The sequence below is a fragment of the Mytilinidion resinicola genome (genome assembly GCF_010093595.1).
Source record: "Mytilinidion resinicola strain CBS 304.34 unplaced genomic scaffold BDZ99scaffold_3, whole genome shotgun sequence".
NCBI lineage: Eukaryota > Fungi > Ascomycota > Dothideomycetes > Mytilinidiales > Mytilinidiaceae > Mytilinidion > Mytilinidion resinicola.
The window spans coordinates 2416734-2436788 of NW_022985439.1; the positions used below are offsets into that span (position 1 = coordinate 2416734).

At 52.5% G+C, this 20055-nt stretch overlaps 8 protein-coding genes across 8 annotated transcripts; 4 read left to right on the forward strand and 4 right to left on the reverse strand.

Moving 5' to 3' along the window:
* Positions 1–202: 202 nt before the first annotated feature.
* Positions 203–1995, reverse strand: BDZ99DRAFT_378276 (MFS general substrate transporter; the record flags this gene model as incomplete). Its single annotated transcript, XM_033715103.1, has 6 exons — positions 203–362; positions 431–898; positions 947–1361; positions 1426–1711; positions 1769–1794; positions 1851–1995. The coding sequence occupies 6 exons, from the start codon at positions 1993–1995 to the stop codon at positions 203–205; spliced, it is 1500 nt and encodes a 499-aa protein (XP_033582343.1).
* Positions 1996–2616: 621 nt separating this feature from the next.
* On the reverse strand, positions 2617–4487 carry BDZ99DRAFT_435687 (uncharacterized protein; the record flags this gene model as incomplete). The annotated part of the gene is made up of 6 exons (XM_033717494.1): positions 2617–3034; positions 3087–3622; positions 3673–3742; positions 3792–3871; positions 3922–4246; positions 4341–4487. The coding sequence occupies 6 exons, from the start codon at positions 4485–4487 to the stop codon at positions 2927–2929; spliced, it is 1266 nt and encodes a 421-aa protein (XP_033582344.1). The 3' UTR covers positions 2617–2926.
* Positions 4488–6370: 1883 nt separating this feature from the next.
* Positions 6371–7140, reverse strand: BDZ99DRAFT_459267 (uncharacterized protein). The gene has a single exon (XM_033719123.1). It carries the CDS (start codon positions 7084–7086, stop codon positions 6409–6411), a length of 678 nt encoding a protein of 225 aa, XP_033582345.1. The 5' UTR covers positions 7087–7140; the 3' UTR covers positions 6371–6408.
* A 327-nt stretch (positions 7141–7467) lies between these two features.
* On the forward strand, positions 7468–7863 carry BDZ99DRAFT_472665 (uncharacterized protein; the record flags this gene model as incomplete). Its single annotated transcript, XM_033721790.1, has 1 exon — positions 7468–7863. One exon carries the CDS (start codon positions 7468–7470, stop codon positions 7861–7863), a length of 396 nt encoding a protein of 131 aa, XP_033582346.1.
* Positions 7864–7960: 97 nt separating this feature from the next.
* On the forward strand, positions 7961–8742 carry BDZ99DRAFT_459268 (uncharacterized protein). The gene has a single exon (XM_033719124.1). It carries the CDS (start codon positions 8187–8189, stop codon positions 8421–8423), a length of 237 nt encoding a protein of 78 aa, XP_033582347.1. The 5' UTR covers positions 7961–8186; the 3' UTR covers positions 8424–8742.
* A 1644-nt stretch (positions 8743–10386) lies between these two features.
* Positions 10387–11486, reverse strand: BDZ99DRAFT_506496 (putative short chain dehydrogenase; the record flags this gene model as incomplete). The annotated part of the gene is made up of 4 exons (XM_033724178.1): positions 10387–10682; positions 10743–11059; positions 11124–11392; positions 11445–11486. The coding sequence occupies 4 exons, from the start codon at positions 11484–11486 to the stop codon at positions 10492–10494; spliced, it is 819 nt and encodes a 272-aa protein (XP_033582348.1). The 3' UTR covers positions 10387–10491.
* A 674-nt stretch (positions 11487–12160) lies between these two features.
* On the forward strand, positions 12161–13554 carry BDZ99DRAFT_459269 (uncharacterized protein). Its single transcript, XM_033719125.1, has one exon. It carries the CDS (start codon positions 12176–12178, stop codon positions 13355–13357), a length of 1182 nt encoding a protein of 393 aa, XP_033582349.1. The 5' UTR covers positions 12161–12175; the 3' UTR covers positions 13358–13554.
* Positions 13555–15047: 1493 nt separating this feature from the next.
* BDZ99DRAFT_377889 (WD40 repeat-like protein) lies at positions 15048–17665 on the forward strand (the record flags this gene model as incomplete). Its single annotated transcript, XM_033715084.1, has 5 exons — positions 15048–15167; positions 15223–15325; positions 15376–15615; positions 15669–16776; positions 16843–17665. The coding sequence occupies 5 exons, from the start codon at positions 15048–15050 to the stop codon at positions 17663–17665; spliced, it is 2394 nt and encodes a 797-aa protein (XP_033582350.1).
* Positions 17666–20055: the final 2390 nt, after the last annotated feature.

Sequence of the window (20055 nt, forward strand, 5' to 3'; positions counted from 1 at the left end):
AGTTCGATTCGCAGCGAGGGGGGATTTATTTTTGCGATTTCTTCAAAAAAGATGACTGGAGATGATGAAGAGCATCACCACTATCAAGAAAGAGGAGTATACTGTGGCCTTTCAAAGGCTGCGGGGATTTTCGTTGTATGAGGAGTTTATTGATAGAGGGGGGTTTGTATTCTTCAAGAAAGGCTGAATCGATATACGGTACCTAGTATACGTATCTAAAGTGCAAGTTCTCCTTATCCGTTAAATCTTTGAATGCCATCCGATCGCCCTCGCGCTCATCCAAGCCCAAACGGCCACGTCTCCTATTCTCGCGACGCAATAGCACGTAGAGCACTGATGATAACAGTATGGTAATACAATAGCTATGAGCAAAGTCAGCGGTCAGTTCTTTCCCAGATTGTGGTCAGGAGGGTCCGTCTCGTCTACTCACCAGATAATCAGCCCCGTCCACAGTTCAGGGTAATGTTCGCTCTTCGTCTGACTCTTAATCAACTGCGGCCCAATAATATTGCCCACGCAATACGCCACGAAGACCGCCGAAGCCATGAAACTCTTTTTAGTCTCACCAGCAATATTTCCCGCCCCCAGCCCAACTATCAGACCCACGACCGGTCCAAAGAACCCAATCAGCGAGTACCCAACCACCGGCGCAGCTGGGCGATGGCCCCACTTCGACTTCCAGATAATGACGAAACCTGCTATAACGGGCAGACAGCAGAGCAAAAGCGTTGGAATCCGAATATTGCGGTACCGCGAGCAAAGCCACCCTGTCAACGGTATCCCAATAGCGCAGACAGCGCCGAGCGGAAACTGGAAGATTATGCTCTCGTACGAGGAGAAGCCGAATGTGGAGACGATTAGGGGGCCGAATCCAGCTACGGCGCCATTCACGGTATAACTGTTCCGTCAGCAAGATGATGGTTTGCGCAACTGGAAGCACACTTACGCCGAAGCCATGATCAACGCAATAAGCCAGACCTTCACATCGCAAAACGCCTCCCATACTTGCCCCTTCTTAATCTTCCTCGTCTTGATCCCCGTCTGCCCCGCTCTCAGCCTCTCCACCGCCACGATCCGCTCCTCAGGCGTCAGGAACCACGCATCCAGCGGCGAATTCGGCAGGAAAAAGCAGCATATCCCAAACAGGAACGTCAGTCCGCCCGCGAGGACGTAGATGTACTGCCACGACTTCAGCGCCCCGCCGTCGATTTTAGCGAAACCGTAGTTCAACCCGCCCCCGATGATCGTGAACCACCCCGTGCCGGAGAACCACCAGCTCTGCCGGAAGGCTTGCTCGGATTGGGTGTAGAAGCCGCTGATAATGGTCATGAAGGCGGTCGGGATGAGGGATTCGGTTACGCCTACGTTAAGTTCGTTATCCTCGCTGTTCTCCAAACTGTTCGTCGGAAATGGGGGTGAGCGTACCTAGGAAAAAGCGCTGGACTAGGAGGCCTTGCCATGTTGTCACGGCCGCCGTGGATGCGCAGATTACCGCCCATAGCATCACGACGGGGCCGAGGACTTGGCGCGTGCTGAAGTGCTGGAGGCTGTATGTCATAGGGTATGAACCGATGAGCTGGCCGAAGTAGAAAATGGATGTTGCCCAGCTGAGTCGGCTGGTGTCAGTGGTTGGGGGGCTGACGGAGGTGTTTTTGACGGAGAGTTTGAGGTCGGCGGTCATGCCGAAGAGGACAGCGCTGCCGAGGATGGCCTGAAGGCGGGACTTGGGTTAGAGTGCGTAGGCAATGAGTTGAATCTCGCGATATACCTTATCGTAGTAGACTAAGCCGTATCCTATGGCATTAAGTTAGTCGCGTGAAGTAATAAAGTGCGCAAGAGAGCTTCTATACCAATCACCATCACCGGCATCAGGAACCAGTCGATCTTTCTCAGGACTCGTTGTTTGATTGAGGCATCGACGGATCGTGCTTCCTCGCCCACTAAGTCCAGAGCTGTCATAGTAGCAGCGTCTTTCTCTGTACGTCCATGATCCATATTGCGAGTGGCCGTAACTTCATTACTGATGTTTCTGATAGACATAATGAGAATGATTGAAATCGACCAAAACTAACCAACGGCTAGTCGTTGTAAAGTTGTTCAGAACCGGTTGTTGTAAATCTTTGATAACTTTCTGTTCTTATTCCCAAGCCTCCGTAGTGATTGCTACTCGAAGAGCCAGTAGCGCTTATGGAACGAACTGATTAGGCCTTGGTGTGTAACATTGGGCAGAGATGTGTTATAAGCCCTTGTAATGGCTGAAGATAGAAGATGCACTACTGACGAAGGATATCCGACATGCTCATGTAAGACTACGAGCTGTAGATAAGGTGTCGTGTAGTTCGAGGACCCCGCCGTGGGTGCAAAGAAAAACTTATGGCGTGCCCCGCTACTCAAACTCGTAGGCCCGATTAGAACTAGCCTTGCATATAGATTTCACGTCCGAATCATGTTTTTGCAGGCACTGGCGAAGATGGAGAAGTTTGGTGAAGGAGCTTAGCTAGCTAGGTGACCTGCTGCGCTAACAGGATTCGATCTGACTTCACGTGATTAATCAGTGGCATCGATTCGATTCAATCAGTGGAAGTACTCTAACTTGCAGAATTTCCACAATCATTTATTCTCTCTCTTTCATGTTCGCTACCAAATATTGACAAGAAGAAATAATAATAGGAATATTCATCAACTAGGCCTCTGACTAAATTCCCCAAATATAGACATTGAAAGGGAAGCACCAAGCCAATTCAGGGCTGCGCCCAGCAATCCCTTGCAAAAGTAGAAACAAGAATTCGGAAGTCCGACATGGACAAGACAAGTCCCATGACCTCGTTAAGAGGTTAATGATATCTCGGCGGTTTGCCTTGACCCCCTAGATGTCCCACCCAGGCAGGAGAACCTTGAAGGCTCCGCGTTGGGAAACAACCACGATTCAACCGCTGGCGAATCCTGATTTCAGGTTGTCGTATTTAGACTCGGGGTAGCTTAGTAGGTTGTTGCTGGAGTCGAGGACACCGATGCCACCAAACTGGTTCACGACCTGTAGATTTTGTCAGTAATGCCGGGATAACGTAGTGATTGTCAAAACTTACTGTTGTGATGAGACTGTCGGTCCCATTCTTGTCGCTGCTGCTTTCCCACCACATGCCTCCACCGAGCCCCTTGGACACGATGTAATTTGCCTTGGTGACGGCAATGGCGGGAGTGTCATAGCTAACCAGGAACCTCTTAGAGGCATCGTAACTGTAGCTCGCAACAGCCTGGGTGTCAGTCATGATGGTTGCGCCAGCCTGCGGTAACGCTTTATAGTCGTAAACTCCAGCCTCCCAAGTACCAGCTCCGTTGCCTGTGTACGGCTTTCCAATACCGTCAGTCTGGTCGAATGCACGGCCGTAGAGCGGCATGCCCATGACGATCTTGTTAGCGGCGATGCCGACTCCAGTGTAGTACGCGATCGCTTGGTCGGTATTGAATGGAGTGCTAGTCGGGTTGCTAGTGGACGGGTAGATGTTGGCGTCATGTCCCGACGTGGTATCCCAGGAACCGGCATAGTCGTAGGCCATGAGGTTCCAGAAGTCAAGATACTGATCCATAGCCTTGAGACTCATAGGCTGGTAGTTGGCAGGACCTAATGCTGTTAGCCATGGATAGCCAGGCAGGGATTCGAGTGCGGTATACCAGCGGGAGATGCGACTGTGAGTAGAAGATGCTGGCCGCCAGCATTTGCCGAGGAATAACTGTCAAGAGCCTTGAAACTCGTCAGCATCGATTTCTTCGTCTTGCAATCAAGGGCTTACCGATCGGACAGCTGCAAGAAGTGAGACCATGTTGGCAGCCTGAGTGGTATTTGAAGGGTACTCCCAGTCGATATCAATGCCTACATTCACTGGTCAGATAAGTCAACCTTGCGATTAAAAATGTACGTACCATCGAAGCCGAGATCCTTGACAAAGCCTACAGCGGTGGAAGCAAAATTGGCCCTATTGGCGTCTGTCGAGGCAGCTCCCGGGAAATTCGATGAGTAAGTCCAGCCGCCGATGGAGAGAAGCACCTTCAGCTTCCGGTTCTGCTTCTTGAGAAGAAAAAGTTGCTTCACACATCCATAGACATTAGTGCCAACATCGTTCCAAGAGTCAGTAGGGTAGTGCTTGTCAGTGTCGGCATAGGTGTCTGAGAGATAGACTTCCCCGGTGTCTGGGTGGACGTTGGCAAAGGCGTAGAGAACGTGAGTCAGCTTCGAAGCATCAAGCTGCTGTGGCTGGAAATTCCGAGCGTAAATAGCCTATGAGTGCACAAAGAAGTGATTAGTACAAGGTTCCGAGAGCATAGATCAGTGCTTCTCTTACCCAGTTCACGAAGTAGGCCACAGACCTAAGCCCAGAGGCGGCACGATCCTCGATCTCGGATCGGACCGAGCGGACAGAAGTAGTGGGGAGCGCCGCTGCAAGGGCCAGCCAGCTGAGGCCAATGAACAGAGCGGAGGCGAAGCGCATCTTAATCTCCGTGTAGGGTTGTCGATTTGGAGGAGGTCTGTCGTTGTTGGAGAAAGGAAGTTATAGCGAGGAGATTTTATAGTCTATATAGCTATGTGAGCCAGGCGAATGCCACTGTCGCGTGGCTGCGTGCCACGGGTGGCCATCCGCCGTGGTAGAGCCGTCACTGGAGTGATGCAACACTTTAAGGTCCCTTCACTGTGCTACATGGAACGTGGGCGTACCTCTACGGTGGCTGCCAGAGCTGCGACAACATTGTGATCTTCTGCTGTGTTGCCCACTTGGAGCATTGCCGCTATCGGAAAGGGGCCATAGCGCTTCGCAACGGCCCGGACGCTGTGACATCGCAAGGCCACAAGTAGTGAGGGCGCTGTTCCACTGCACCGGCAGTAAAGCTATCTTGACAACAAGAGCAGCTCTAAACGCCCAGGATGAGTGTTCAGTGTCCCGGGTACCTGTAGATGTAACACTGCGCGCTACTTGAGATATGCTCTGGGGTGTGTATGCACGACGCGCGACGCGTGGTTATGGTCATGGGCTATCGCGCCCTGCAAGTCTTTGATAAAGTTGCACACTATCCTCTCCTATACCTAGCTAGGTGTGGTGGAGTGCATGGAGAAGGAGTCTCCCAGGGACGGAAGAGAAATATATTAAGTGACGTTTGATAGACAGTGCCCGAATAGCATAGCGGCGTTTGACCATAGCGTTTGGATGCCGGTGATTGGGCGGGGGTATGAAAGGGGCCTACAAAGGAACAAACACGAATGAGAAGCAGCTGATAGTGTTCTGCTGCGACGAGGAAGCAACGAAGACTTAGTGGTATCACATTTAGGTCCAGTTTACATGCTTTGTGCCTCGGCAGCTGCCCTCAGGTCTACCTCCAACTTTCAATTGCTAGCAAACGGAAATCTTCTAAAGAATCGAACGTGACGAGAAACAAAGAATGACTGCAAAGAAATCCCTGCGAAGGGTCACCCGTGGAAGACACACCTCTGCTATCAGGCTTGTAGGACTAGATAAGGTCAGGAGATTAGGTAGCCGCCGGCGCTGCTCTGGGGGTGGGATAGGGCCCGGCAATTGGGGTTTTCTGGAGCCGTGAACCGGAGATTCATCTCGGCGACATCTGCTGTGCTCATGCAGGGCAGGCTGGTAAAAGCCTGGAGATGGTGTTAGGAGCTGCGGGTTACGGTAACGATCCGCAGGGCCGAGGTGGAGTCTGGCAAGGCTGTAGGCGAGAGGACGCGATAGGTGAAGGTGCAGTAGAGTTGCAGGTACCCGCCGGCGAACCACGTCTGACCAATGACAGATAAAACTCGAAGCTATGAAGCAACGTTCGCAAAGAGTGAAGGTCGATATAAGGATGTAACCCTAGCCATGCCATGGTCCAGTACTACCCAAGACGGAAGGCAATCTAGTCTTCACGCTATTCGCGAGCGAGCTCAGGGGTGATCGCACGGGGGTCACTCCAGGAGGTTATCTTGACCCCGCTATCACCGGGCAATAGGCTAGGTGTTGGTGTTTGGTCATCTGCCACGGGTCACCCGGAAGTGAGGGTCATCGGGGAGGTACGGCGAGCGAAGATGGTGTTGAAGATAGTGGAGTAGGGAAGAACGCATCTCTCCTTGACGGGGAGACGGAAAGGAGGTTAGAAGTAGAGGGCGGCGTGAGGGTACTGTTAGAAGAACCGAGGACTTCCCGTTCTGATGCAAGCGCTGGGGTCCGTGCCATAGAAGTGGGGTGGGCATCCACCCAGCCACAGCCCACTTCAATCCTGCATCATCTGATTTTCATGATGGATAAGCCATCAAGTCTCCCTGCGGTTACAAGCCAGAGATATAGCATGTAGATGTATGACCCTCAAATCTTGTGGATGCGAAATACGGTGCGTTCCAACAATGTAGTCGTTCTACCTCAAATCTACTCATTCTGCTCTCTTCTCCTTCACCACCCTCCTGTTCTTATTCTTCTGCGTCCCACTCACTCTGCCCGGCCTATACTTCGCCCCATACAGTTTCGCAGTATCCGCCTCATCCCTCACCCACAAGATGTCGTAATCGCTCTCTTCTGTCATCGCAGCGTCCCTCTCATTGTGATACCCCTGAACCGCTCTGATTCCATACCCCTCCTTCTCATATTTCTCCTCAACATCTTTTCCTAGTCTCATAGCATTGATTCGAATTTGCGTGGCGTGCAATTTCCGGTTTGACCGCGGCGTGTGCATGTATATTGTGATTCGGTCTGGAGACACCCCGTGGTCGCGGAGGTAGGCTAGGCCCATCGTGTCAACACCACCAGCGTTAGACAGAACGAATATATCGCCGCGTGCAATAGCTGTGTCGATGGCTGATGCGTATTGTGCGCGGAATTGGACGGGTGTGATGTCGATGTGACCCGAGACGAAGGCGACCAGTGGCCGCGTACCATTTGCTGGGCCTTTTGGGACTGCCTCGATCGCTGGGGCCTGAAGACTCGTTTTTGAGTTTGACTTAGGAGAGATTTCTGCTGACGTGATTCTAGCATTTGAGGGTATTTGAGTTATTGAGGCTGTCTGTTGGGGAGTTGACGGCGTCGCTTTGCCAACGACGGCTGCCCACGACATTGGTTGAGGTTGCATTTAAGAACACGAAAGCCAATCTTAAGTTATTGGAATCGTTAATCTTGAGGTACCATTGACTGTTGAACAGAAGTCGCTCAAATATAGGTGTGGTACTCTGCGTGAGTCACCCAGCCACAAAAATGACTCGTGGCTGTGCTCCAACGCATGGCCTACCTAACCTAGTGCCTACACCGACCTCTCAAGAAGTCATTCAGTTTTTCGTAAACCCCTCAACCGAGTCCTGTGCTACTCTATTGTGAGGCTTTATAGTAAAAATCGCAAGGAAACCACTAACTCGGATATCATCATTCCGCCTCTCCGAATCCGTACCTCTAAACCTCAGAAACATAAGCAGGCACCCTTTTGGACCATATCTCTCCAAGCATGCCGTTTCCCCTTACCCTCGGCCCAACCGGCACCCTCCAAACATCCATCTTCCTCAGCTTCGCCTTCACATCCGCAGGCCTCTTCACCTTCGTCTCGCCCTCGCACCCCGATGTTTTCGGCCTTCCCGCCGAAACCACCACTCCAGTCTGGAGCCTCCAAGGCGTCCGCGACCTCACTATGGGCGTGGCATATGGACTGCTCGCGTGGCAGCGCAACTACGCTGGCACCAAGGCGCTGATGACTGCTCACGTTATCACGGGGGTGGTGGATGCGGCGGTGGTGTGGGAGTATGGGAAGAAAGCGAAGATGTGGGGCCACGCGGCTGGTACGACGGTGATGGCGACCGTTGTTGCGGGGTGGTGGCTGAATGGTGGAGAGGGAGTACATATTTGAGAAGGGGTGGTACGGGAGATCTGAGGGGGTACTGGTGGTCTACACACGATGGGTTTGAGAGGGTGATGGTTTTGCAGAAGGGGATCTTGGATATGTGTTTGCTCAACTTTTTTGGATCTATTTAATTCTTGTTTCTGGGGTTTGTTGAAGAATCGGAGAGTCTGACTTCTATATTCTGATCGGGTTTAGAGGATGGATGCTAGTGGTGCTAGGCGCGATCGTCACGTGATGGTCTCGTCGTCATTGACTTGGAGTACCTGTGCTCCCAATTCAAATGATATCGCTATCGATGAAGCATACCAAGAAGGCAGGCTATAACCGACATGACTTCAAAACCTGAGCACTCTCCGGCATACTTGTACCGGTACCACTTACTACTTGTCCTTTACGCATCCATCACGAGCATCGCTTTTCTACGCGTAGCGCGACAGCCTTACAGCAGGCGGCTTAAGACGGAACAGTATGAAACCATCTTCAAAGCCACGACGCTAGATTCTGTTGCTGTGTGCATTGCCATGACGGGCGGATGGAACAAACCAAGGAGTGAGATCTGGAAGTGAGCTCCGGAGGCGCAACAAAGCGGACCAGCTCAGCCACATTCGCGCGTATATTATCGACCAACTGACCTCCTCCCACTTCCTCTTTTGATTAGCGCCGTATTCCCAGTTTATAAGCAAAATAACGCCGGCCTCAACTTCGGCTCACACTCTGCTCAGTTTACACCGCCACAGCTCAAGGTGCTCACTTTCAACTCACCTTTCTATCCTAGCGCCGTTAGCTAGCCCAATTATAGACATCCTGTTATAGTTTTCTGTCAACTCTACGCGAAAGATAACTACAGGGGTGAGCTAGCAATAAAGCCCAGAAATAGGCCACACTATAAAGGGGTGGCCTAGAACTAGGCTCTCTAATAGGACGAGCTTAATTACCACTTGTCACGGTCTCGGGCGGCAGGATTGCCCTAGCTAGCTCGGGCAGGTAGGTAGAAGTAATAACTGAATTCACTACGTGTTCTATAATGCACGGCAGGCAGGCGGGTTGAATAACAAGACGTAGCTCAAGGAGCTACAAGGAGGCAGGGCGGCGGTCGGCAGGTATACTCCTGCCAAGGCTCGCATAGGCCCTTGCAACAAGGCCTCTCGCCGGGTCCTAACATCACGTGTTACGCTGTGCAGCAAGCTTCACCGTTCAAGCCGTGACACCACTCCCCTTTTCTCTCCGTATCACCTCCCTTTTCTCTTGCTATAACCCCCCCTAGATTTAGCTTAGCTCCGGCCTGTAACAACTTTGTCTCACCAATTAGAAGCAGAGCCACTAAGCTTTAGTACGGAATCTACGTTAACCCGCGTGATCTCACCACGTACTATACCCCCCTAGCCTGTGCCACTAGGACTGCCACGCATTTATAGAAGAGAGCATAAGGTCTACTATCTTTCTAGAAAGGGCCTCTATCTACTTCTAGGAAGGAGGTAGTTTATAGTTAAGGGCCCGGCCATAAAAGCAAGCTATTTAGGCTAAATGCTTAGCTATCTAGGCACGTTCTGTTTTAAATATAATGGCAGGTGGCAGGCTGGTATACTCTCGTGGCGTTGCAGATTTAAAGCTTCGAATTGGTGGGACAAAGTTGTTGCGGGCCGGAGCTAAGCTAAATCTAGGGAGGGTTATAGCAAGAGAAAAGGGAGGTGATACGGAGAGAAAAAGTAGGTAGTAATTAAGCTCGTCCTTCTTATATAACCATCTTAGTGTAGTTAACTAATTTAACTTAACTTATATACAATTTTACCAAGCTTGTTAGCCTTGTCATTCGTTTAGCTCCCGTATTGGCACAGGGCCTGCACCTATAGCTAACGAGTTACTATAATCTTGTCCTCGCTCACAAATATAGCTTGATACCTAGTTTTAAGACAAGCTGTCGTTAATATAGTCCACTGACACATGTGGCGAGACTGGTGCACAGCCGCCGTCGCCGTCGCCGCCTTCGCCTTGCGGAGCGAGACGGTATGCGTTTGTTGCAGTGCAACAATGCACGCGAGGTCAGCCTCACGAGAGATCTCATTGGCAATGATACGATCCCTCCTTAAGCAATATTGTCGCGCGCTTGGGTTGAGAATCAAGAGGTGACTTTCAAAGATCTGATAGATGGTACTGGCAAGAGCAAGAGTGGCTATGACAAGCGCAGAACAAGCCAAACGCGATAACCTGTAGTACTTCTGGGTTGACACTTGCTCCATTGACAAGTTAAACTATGCCGAGCTTTCACGACGGTGGTACCGCTGGGAGTAACTATATCGAAAGTTGGGGCTCGTAGCGTGCGGAAACATTGCACGGTGCTAAGGTGGCCCTGCCATGCGTGTCTCAGATCACACGCGTCTCCCCTTGCTTGTTGAGCGTGGCGGTAGTGGCGGTGGTGATAATGGCGGCGTCTTACCCTATAACCCTTCCGGAAGCCTGGGTACTTAGGGAAGCAAATCGAACCTTGGTACACCTAGTTACATTAACTACATCAATGGAAATCTGAAATTGAGTTTATTGACATATAACTTGGTCTCGTGGAGTGTACGTGGATGCACGCGTAGCGTACACCTACATCAATAAGTGTATCTGGTCTAATGTATCGGGACCCTAGGTTTATAACCACTGCTTGTTTCCAAAATGCGAGATAAATGCACCACCATACCCACTGTCGATGCTGGCCCTCTCCCAGGTCGACCTGATATTTCGGATGGCTTCGTCTACAGGGGTTGGGCCCTTGAAGTGAGGGGCATAGTTTGAAAACTTGCGCATGGATTCCATCAAGCCTTGGACCTGTTCTGGAGTAGCTGTGGGTCTGCATTAGTAAACTGTCCAGATGTTTCAATCTTGAAGACAGGGATACGTGCCATTCGCATAGTGGCCCACCTCTACCGCTCCCGGGCTGATACTCACGAAGAGCACACCGTCTTTCTTGTATTGCGCGTTGAACTTGGCCACAATGACGTTCATGGCCGCCTTGGAGGCGGAATACAACGCACTTATCTCAATCTCGTGATCGTTAATCAAGTCGAGGTCGGCATGACCGCTGGAAATGGTGATGACCTTCTTGACCTTGGCCTTCATGACAAGAGGGAGGAAGAGGTTGAAGAGGTGGATGTTGCCGACGACATTGGTCTGGAATACCTTCGATGAAACATCCTCCAGCTCCTCAACCTTGTCGCCCCTGTTGAACACATAGCGTTAACCACAGACCAGCCCGGACAGTAGCCAGAGGGAAGTAGACCTACAATGCGCCGATGGGGTCATAGGCGTCGAAGAGGGACAAAAAAGCTCCGTTGGCAACTAGGTAGTCGATGCCACGCTCGCCAACAATCTTGGCAGTGTCGGCAGCGGCTTGCTTTAGGCTGGCGTAGCTGGTGAGATCTGCATGGAGGATATGGACATTGGAACGGTCGCCCAGCTCTGCCGCCACCTTCTTCTCGGTCGCAGCCTTATCACGGACCAGACCGACGACTAGGTTCTTCGGGTCCTCCGAGATCTGCTTGACGAACTCGAACTACGCTGGATTAAGCACAAGCAATGCGTAACACGGCATAAGGCAGACTTACCCCGATTCCCTTGGACACCCCAGTAATAACGTATACGGACATATTGAGTGATTTTGACTTAGTGCGGGATGCAAAGCAGAATGCTGAATTATGATATAGATTGTAAGTCTGCGTTGGAGTCTTCTTATATACATACTCAGAGCCACCTCACGGCATTCGTGCGAAATCCCGCGAGCTAGCCCGCACACAAGTTCAGGTCCGCTTTACTACATGTCGGTGGGCTCTGGTCCGCCGCGGTCTCCTAAACAAAATACACTCAGGGTTTAACTTGGAGTGCATTGTCGTTTCTTCAGGGCAGAAAGATATCTTTTCCCGTAATGGAAATGTGGCGAAATAGTATGGCCATGGTGAGTTGATTAGTAGAAGCACCCGCCGATTGTATGGCCGATAAAGACTGCACTGCAACTCCAGATGCCTTTATATCATCAAAATGGAGGTGTTGTGTATTGCGGACTAGGCTTCCGCCGTTCGGGTTAGCGTGCGGGCGATTCCCCAATGGACATGGAGATGCACCCAGCTGATGACAAATGCGCGCCTACAGTAACTATTCCCCTCGACTTCCGCCGCGGACAAGATCGGGAGCCAGCTCTGCCCCCGAAAAAGACTCCAAAAGGATTTGTCCTTCGACCATGCCGACGCACACGGAATCAAACGCCTGCAGCGCCTGCGCAAGGTCGAAGCGGAAATGCGGTCGGCAGATGCCGTCGTGCGGACGATGTGCGGATAGGGGCATGTCCTGCGTCTATCCGCCGAGAAGAAGAACAGCTTCCTCGTCTCGGCCATTGCTGTCGGATGCGTTGAGAGGCTCGGTGCCCAGAGTGGAGGATGGACTGCTCGCTGAGGTTACGGCAAACACATCCTCCCGCACCGCAAACCTGATCCTTACAGACGACCTTATGTTAGACCTGGAATTCCCACTCATGGATAGTGACTTCGCTGCCCCGTCGTCTCTCATTCAAACGCCCAGTGCGCCGGTGACCAGGGAAGACTGGTTCCTTGCGCCCGAGACGTGGAAGATATCCCATAAACGGGACACCTCAGCCGCTGTGGCAGTTGGCAAAGCAACGATGAAGAAGTACGTGGCGGTGCTGCAGTCTTGGTTCGAACGCTGGGTCACCACCAGCAGCAACCCTTTTATACATGCCCGTCTGTACAGTGCGAATTCCCCGGCGTGCGTGCAGGTCGCGTATGCCACGCTGGCTAGCTATATCCACCGGACACCCGCAAACGCGGACACCGTCCTCCAAATTGTAGAGGACAGGTCGAACGATTTACTCCGGGAGAACGGGGCTATTCTGGACAGGGTTGGCGCGGAGGCGTGGGCCGACAGAGGGGAGCAAGATGTTGACCTGTTCGCGCAGCTAACAAGGCTGCACGCGCTCATGGTCTACCAGATCATCGGCCTCTTCGACGGCGACATCCGCTCCCGCCACGTCGCCGAAGGCCACATGGCCGTCCAGGATAGCTGGGCAGGCAAGCTCCTTCACTCAGCCGCAAAGGCATTGTCAAACACCCACGCCGCTGCCACGCATCTTGTCGGCTGTCTACCAAGGCCGTCCACCTACTCGCAGCAACAGTGGTACCTGTGGATCCTGTCAGAGAGCATCCGCCGCACCTGGCTCGTCGCCGTCAGCCTTTCCCCCGTCTTCTCCGCGCTGCAGCAGTGCTGGTCGGCCTGCCCCGGCGGCGTCATGTACACGAACCGCAGCGGCCTTTGGAATGCCGCGAGCGCCACCGAGTGGGAGAAGCAGTGCTTGGAAAGGAATGTGGCATTCTTGCAGCGCTTCGAGTGCGCGAGGCTCCTTGACGACGCGGAACCCGCGGACATTGACGAGTTCGGCACCGCCATGTTGGACATGACTTTCAATGGGGAATTGTTGGAGAAGTGGAGGGACAGAAGCGGTGGCTTATAGTCACCGAGACACGTTTCAAAGCCGTCCTATTGTGCATTACTACTTTACATGTGCAACGATTCTTTCCGATACCCATATGTGTGATACAGAACAGCTTCTCGGCAATAGGAATGAGAACATGAACTAATATAGTAAGACATTATAGAGATTGATATAAATATTACTTTCTCTACTCTACCCTAAGACTAGGGGGCTAATACTACGTAGGATAACTAATAATCGTCTCTATAGACTCCTAAAATCGTGGCTGGAACTAGAAAGAGTGTGTAAGGGTTGATCCTTTACTATAACAATAATAAGCCGTGAGGCCAATAGCTACTTAACGACTAGAATCCATTAAGAGGGAGAAAGGCTTCCTGACCAAAGAAAGAAGAAGTTCTCCCTGCCAAGCCTTGCTTAACGAGGGCAGAGCCCGACTTGTGTAAACCGGGGTTTATCCCCTAACAGAGCGCTTCTAGTGGCTGAAGGTTTTCATAGCTTAAGAACAGCATTCTTATTAAGATTATTTTACTGGCACTTGTTAAAGGAAGATATAAACGAGTTTAGGGGCCTAAATCTAGGCCACTTGGTGCCAGAACTGGGCCATATATCAAGCACTGGGCCACTAAACAGGGAGTGGCCCGAATCTGGGACGCCGGTTATCCCAGATTCGGGCCAATACTTAGCTTGCTCAGGCTTGCAGGCTTGCGCAGGCTTGCCAAGACCTGCTCAGGATTGCACAGCTACAAGCTCAGGTTACTTAGTCACTGCTCAGTTTTATAACTACCCCTGTATGCTCAGGTTCAAAAGCGGGAATGGACTTTGGTGAGGTCAGTTTGCCCCTAAGAGTATATCGCGATGAATAACGATGAAAGACACAATAGACGCCTGGGACAGCATCAATACATGAGTCGGGGGCATCAAGTGGCACGCCTTGAGCAGGGAGGGGAAGGAGGATTGCGGACGTGCTTGTCAAGCGTGCTTGTCAGAGAATGTCTTGAAGGTCTCCAGCAAGCGGCCAGGCCGCACTCAGCGGTTACGGATTACCGAGTCCGTGTGGTTAAGACGCAGATGCGATTTATTGGGAAAGTCGCGTGGTGATGGCAATCCGCACTTTGGAAATGACTACAAAGGATCAGGAGCACGGCGGAGAGGCACGAAGGCATCGGCGGGTTCTCACGGCGGGCCCCAACGCTTATAGGAGCTGAGCAGCACTGTAATTAGAAAGTATGCACGGCTTTGTCGCATCAGCAAGCACGCGGCCTCGCTGCGTCGCGGGTGAAACCACTTCGTTGCCCGAATCGAGCAGCGCGTCGATTTTCAACGCGCTGCTCCATTCGTTTGGTGTTATCCCTTGCGATTGGCCTCTCTTGACGGCTGACCCCCAAGCTGCCACCACCTCTCCGAACGCATCGACAGCACAATTGTCCCACAAACACTGCCTGCCCAAGCTTCCAGCATCCAGCCTCCTTCACCATACACCCCGCTAGGCATGAGCGTGCTGGTGTGATTCTTCTCCGCCGCACCCCTCATCTGCAGCCGCACCTCGCCCGACCACCTTCTCCGCACCCAGACCTCACCCACCAGCTGCCTAGACTCCGCCTGATTTACGCAATCACCTTTGCACGCGGCTCTCTTCATCTGGACTCGATTCCAACCTCCCAGCGCCTGCTCGCCCTCGCCTGGCTGGTGACCAGCTGCTCCGGCTACCATGAAGGCTACGCCGCTCCTCGTCTCTTGGCACAACGAGAATGCCCCCATATACTCGGCACACTTCGAGCCCCATGGAAAGGCCCGTCTAGCTACTGCTGGAGGAGACAACAATGTCCGGGTAAGCCCACCTCTGCGTCTCAAGTCTGTGATACTTCTGCTAATGCGTAGAGCAGCTGTGGAAGGTCGAAGCATCCGGGGATGAGAGAAAAGTCATCTATCTTTCCACCCTCGTAAAGCACACACAGGCTGTGAATGTGGTCCGATGGAGCCCTCGGGGTATGTATCCTCCCTCGCCCTCTCAATTGCTCCTTCTAACATTGATACAGGTGAGATCCTCGGTAGTGCCGGAGACGACGGCAACATCCTCTTATGGGTTCCCGCTGAGAATCAATCACATCCGGCTACATTTGGCGAAGATGGTCTAGAAGATAAGGAGACATGGCGGGTCAAGCATATGTGCCGCTCCATGGGTTCGGAAATTTACGACATGGCGTGGTCTCCGGATGGTGCATTCTTCATCACAGGCAGCATGGACAACATTGCGAGGATATACAACGCTCAGACAGGTGGGCTAGGCAGCATTCAAGAACCTGAAGAATCATCACTAATTACAGTATAGGAAACTGTGTTCGACAAATCGCCGAGCACAGTCATTACGTGCAAGGCGTAGCCTGGGACCCTCTCAACGAATACGTCGCAACCCAATCCTCCGATCGATCCGTACACATATACACGCTGAAGAACAAGGATGGTCATTTTTCGTTGGCCCAACATAGCAAAGTCTCGAAGATGGATTTGCCAGCCCGGCGAATATCTTCGAACAGTCCGGCGCCTCCAGACTTCGGAGGTCGAGCTTCTTTCCCTACACACGAATCGACACTCGCTATCGGATCACCTGTGCCTTCAGCACCAGGCACTCCGAACTCTCTGGCTCTGCCAATGAACCCACCGCCGATGTCCCATAGCCGCCGCTCTTCCTTTGGTTCGTCGCCATCGATGCGCCGATCTGTTTCTCCAGCCCCGTCCATGCCTCTACCAGCGGTGATGCCAAATTCTCCCAGCATTTCAAATCTTGGAGTTGGAGTTCGGAATGCGCCGATTTACGCCAATGAGACTTTCACATCCTTCTTCCGCCGCCTTACATTCGCCCCAGATGGTAGTCTGCTGTTCACACCAGCCGGACAGTACAAGACTCTGCACCCGTCATTGAGCGAGCTCGCCAAAGGATCTGACGATATCATCAACACTGTATACATTTACACTAGAGCGGGACTGAATAAGCCACCAATCGCGTACCTTCCGGGACACAAAAAGCCCTCAGTTGCCGTGCGATGTTCGCCTATCTACTACACACTCCGTCAGCCGATTCTTACAACCAAGCAAATCACGATAGATACTACGTCTGCCGAAGATGAGATTCCAGCGCTACCCGAACCAGCTCTGCCATCTAAACTGCCTCCTTCTAACTCAGCAATGGATCCACCTCCGCTTACTAGTGCTCCTTCGCCATCGCCGAGTATGACCGCTGGTTCCCCCAGGCCTTACGATTCAGATGCTGCCACTCCAGGTAGTGTACCTTCTGGACCTCCTTCGGCTTTCAATCTTCCCTACCGAATGGTCTATGCTGTTGCAACACAAGACGCGATTCATGTGTATGATACGCAACAACAGAAGCCGTTGTGTGTCGTCAGCAACCTTCACTTCTCTACCTTTACTGATTTGAGCTGGTACGTCTTGTCCCACTATCTAATCAGGCAATCTCATACAGACCCTAATGCTGACAACTTCTTTAGGTCTAACGACGGCTTGACACTGCTAATGTCATCCTCCGATGGATTCTGCTCTGCCTTGACTTTTGCACCTGGCGAATTAGGCCAAGTATATCACGGCCCGATGCCATCACAGGCGAAACATCACCACACGCCATCTTCCATTAATACCGCCAATGCTGCTTCCTCGAACAACTCTACTCCAACACCAACTCCGACCTCAGCATCGATACCGACCTCGGTAACGCCAGGCGCAGTACCTATGCAAAAGCAACCCTCGGCCGGCTTCCCCGCATCTCCATCATCATTTGCTCCAGCTCGACCTGGGAGCCCGACTAGGAGCAACTCTGTTTCTAGTGTGGCAACTATCTCTTCCCTCCAAGCGTCAGGAACAGGTGGCGCATCTGGCGTTGCTCCAAGCCCTGGCGGCAGCGTCACCATCGATCACGGTGTCGTCTTGAATCACTCTACCCCCGTCATGTCAACTGTACCTAGCGTCGCCGCTACAAACTCTAGCACTGTAGGTGGGATGCCCATGTGGACACCGCCCATGACGCCTGCACAGGGTGGTGGAAACACTCATAGCGCGTCCAGCTCCGTTTCTGGCTTTGTCGGCGGCGCGCCGTGGGTTGATGGAACCAGCATCAGCGCACTAGACAACTCAAGGCGGGAAAGCGAGAGCGAGAGGAGCGGACGCGCAGAAAGCGTCGCCTCGAGCGTGAAGCGTAATGCGGACGCCATCCCAACGACAGAAGACAGGGCGGGTAAGAGGCGGCGAGTTGCGCCTACACTTGTCAGCAACGGTGGGATGGAGCATGACGGCGGTGCGCCTCCTCCGTCCGAGTAAATGGTGGTTGGAATTTCCCATTTTCTTCAAACGTCGAACACGTGAGGATTCTTGCAAAGGCGTTAATCTGGCTCTATGGCATGTAGGAATATCCTTCCCTTTTTTTTTCTTTCAATTCAGTTTTTAGTGGTGATTTTTCTCATCTAGCGGTCATGGCTGCGAGCGTTTCGTGACTACCCCCCAAGTAAAGGCGTGAGGCGCCGTTTTGGGATATTTGGGCTTGGGTTTTATGGGTATTTTGGGTTTCTCTTTGAGGTAGAAAAATGTAGTATGAAGGGTCATGTTGATTGAGATGACGTGGCGTTAGCGCAATAACAATACCGAATTTCTGGAAGTTAGATGAATCGGGTCTTCTCGCACACAGAGTCTTGAGTTAATCGCGAAGTACGTAATTTTTACTTCTTACGACTTGAAAGGTAAAGAGATTTCTAATGAATTAAAGTGCATTTAGAAATACTGCTAATTTGGACCTAGGTGGGCTGGTATAACGAGCTTTCATACTCCGCTCAGGCCGTGGCAACGGGCTATAAAACTAGGAGAAGTCTTGTATAAGCGGGAGGGAAGGAATAACCGCCTCAAACAAAAAACCGAATTCCTCGTTTATCTATTCACGAGCATCCAACCCGACTCCCGCTCACAACAACAACAACAACAACAACAACAACATCATCATCATCATCATCATCATCATCATCGCACCAAAACATATTCGCTTCCCCCCCTCCCCCTCCCCCCCTAGTACGACTCCCACCCGAAGTCAACACCCGTGATGTTAGGCACATAGCTGCTCCGCTGCCACTGCGCGGCGTTTCTCATCAGCAACCCCCCGCCATAACAGTAAGCCCCGCAACCGCCGCACCGCCCAACCACGCCTCAACCCTGCCGTCGGCGCCCAAGTCGTCCTCGAAGCAGTGGCAAGCTCTCCGCTCGGCAGCGCGGTCGACGCCGCAATTCCCCCCGCGGCGAGAGGTCCGGCCGCGTCGTCCGACTCGCGGGTGTCTGTACATCAGGATCGCGCGCGCTGGCCGTGCTTGCCCGCGGCGTCGGGGCATGGTGATGGCGGAGGCGTGGGAGGCGGTGAGGACGGTGGGAGGCTTTGCTGCAGGGGAATGGGGTTGGGGTTGGGGTTTAGCAGCGGCCCCCAGCCCCCTTTCCATACGAGTGTTTGTTGCGTCCACCCTAATAGCGTTCGAACGGCGTCACTTTTGGGGGGGGGGCATTTACTTACGCCCGCCACGTCAACGTCGCCGGCGGGGATGGAGGTCGTGCCGAAGCTTATGTGGGCCGCAGTTGGCCGCCCCGCGTCGTCGACGCGGAGGGGAGGGCTTGCCGCTGTGCCGCGGGCGTGCTGGCGAGGGTGGTGGTGCCGCCTTGGGTGCAGTCGGGGGGGGTGTGGATGGGCCGGGCGGTTTGGTTGCAGCCGCTTTCGAAGTCCGCGGAGACTTGGGCGAGGGAGGTGGAGAGGAGAGTTGGGGAGGAGGGAGCGGTGCGGGAGAGCATTGTTACGGATAGCTTGCTGGACGTGGGAGGGAGGGGTAGGGCGGGTAGCAGGGCGAGATTTGGGGAATGGGCGAGGTGGACGTGTTGATATGTGAGTTTGAATTTGCCTGAGCAGATTTCTCTCCCGCCGTTGCGGATGCTGGCATGGTTGGATGGTTGTATCGGTGTCTACTCCTCTGACCACTTTCTGTGATCTATGACTTGGAGACGCGGCCCGTGTTTCCAGAGCGGATATATTAGGCAGAGAAAATTGCGGCGACTAAAGTATCTAGGGGTTTTGCATTCGCAGGGGAGGTTGGCGCAGGATAGAGGATGGCCACGGACAGAAGATTGAAACGGAAAGAAAAGGAGAAAAATCAGAACGCTTGATGCTTGTTGAAAAGAGCGAGGGGAAACGCTGCGTTTATAAATGTCGAGGAAGTCTTGGCAAACATCAGGGATGTGAGGACAGGGCCTTACTAGAAAGAGGGGGAGAGAGTAAAGTAGCGGGCTTTACTACAGAGCCATTTTATATTTACTGATTGTAACGGCGTGGAGTTGGGCACCAAATTTAGTTACTTTGCTAAAACTATATTACGCAGGGCAAAGCACGTCAGTCCTCTAAAGGGAAGGGGAGGGGAGGACGCTGCTGCGCTGGATGTTATGGCGGAGTTCTGCAATCTATGTACAATATACACCAGGTCAATCAATCCAAAAATTCAGTAGCGGAGTCGATCTGAATGGGCTGGTTTCCTGGTGATTCGCGCGAAAGGGGTTATTAAATCTGGGGCAACATCGATAATTTTGTGCACTATAACGTACTCCACAAGCGAGCGGCCCACCCAAGCGAGTGGCCCACCTCATCACCGGAACGCGCTCCGTTAACTTTCAACCACCATGCCTCAACAACG

Excerpts from the sequence above, each read along its gene's own strand:
- BDZ99DRAFT_459267 (XM_033719123.1), bottom strand. The coding sequence starts at position 7,086 with ATGTCGTGGGCAGCCGTCGTTGGCAAAGCGACGCCGTCAACTCCCCAA.
- BDZ99DRAFT_459268 (XM_033719124.1), top strand. The coding sequence starts at position 8,187 with ATGACTTCAAAACCTGAGCACTCTCCGGCATACTTGTACCGGTACCAC.
- BDZ99DRAFT_459269 (XM_033719125.1), top strand. The coding sequence starts at position 12,176 with ATGTCCTGCGTCTATCCGCCGAGAAGAAGAACAGCTTCCTCGTCTCGG.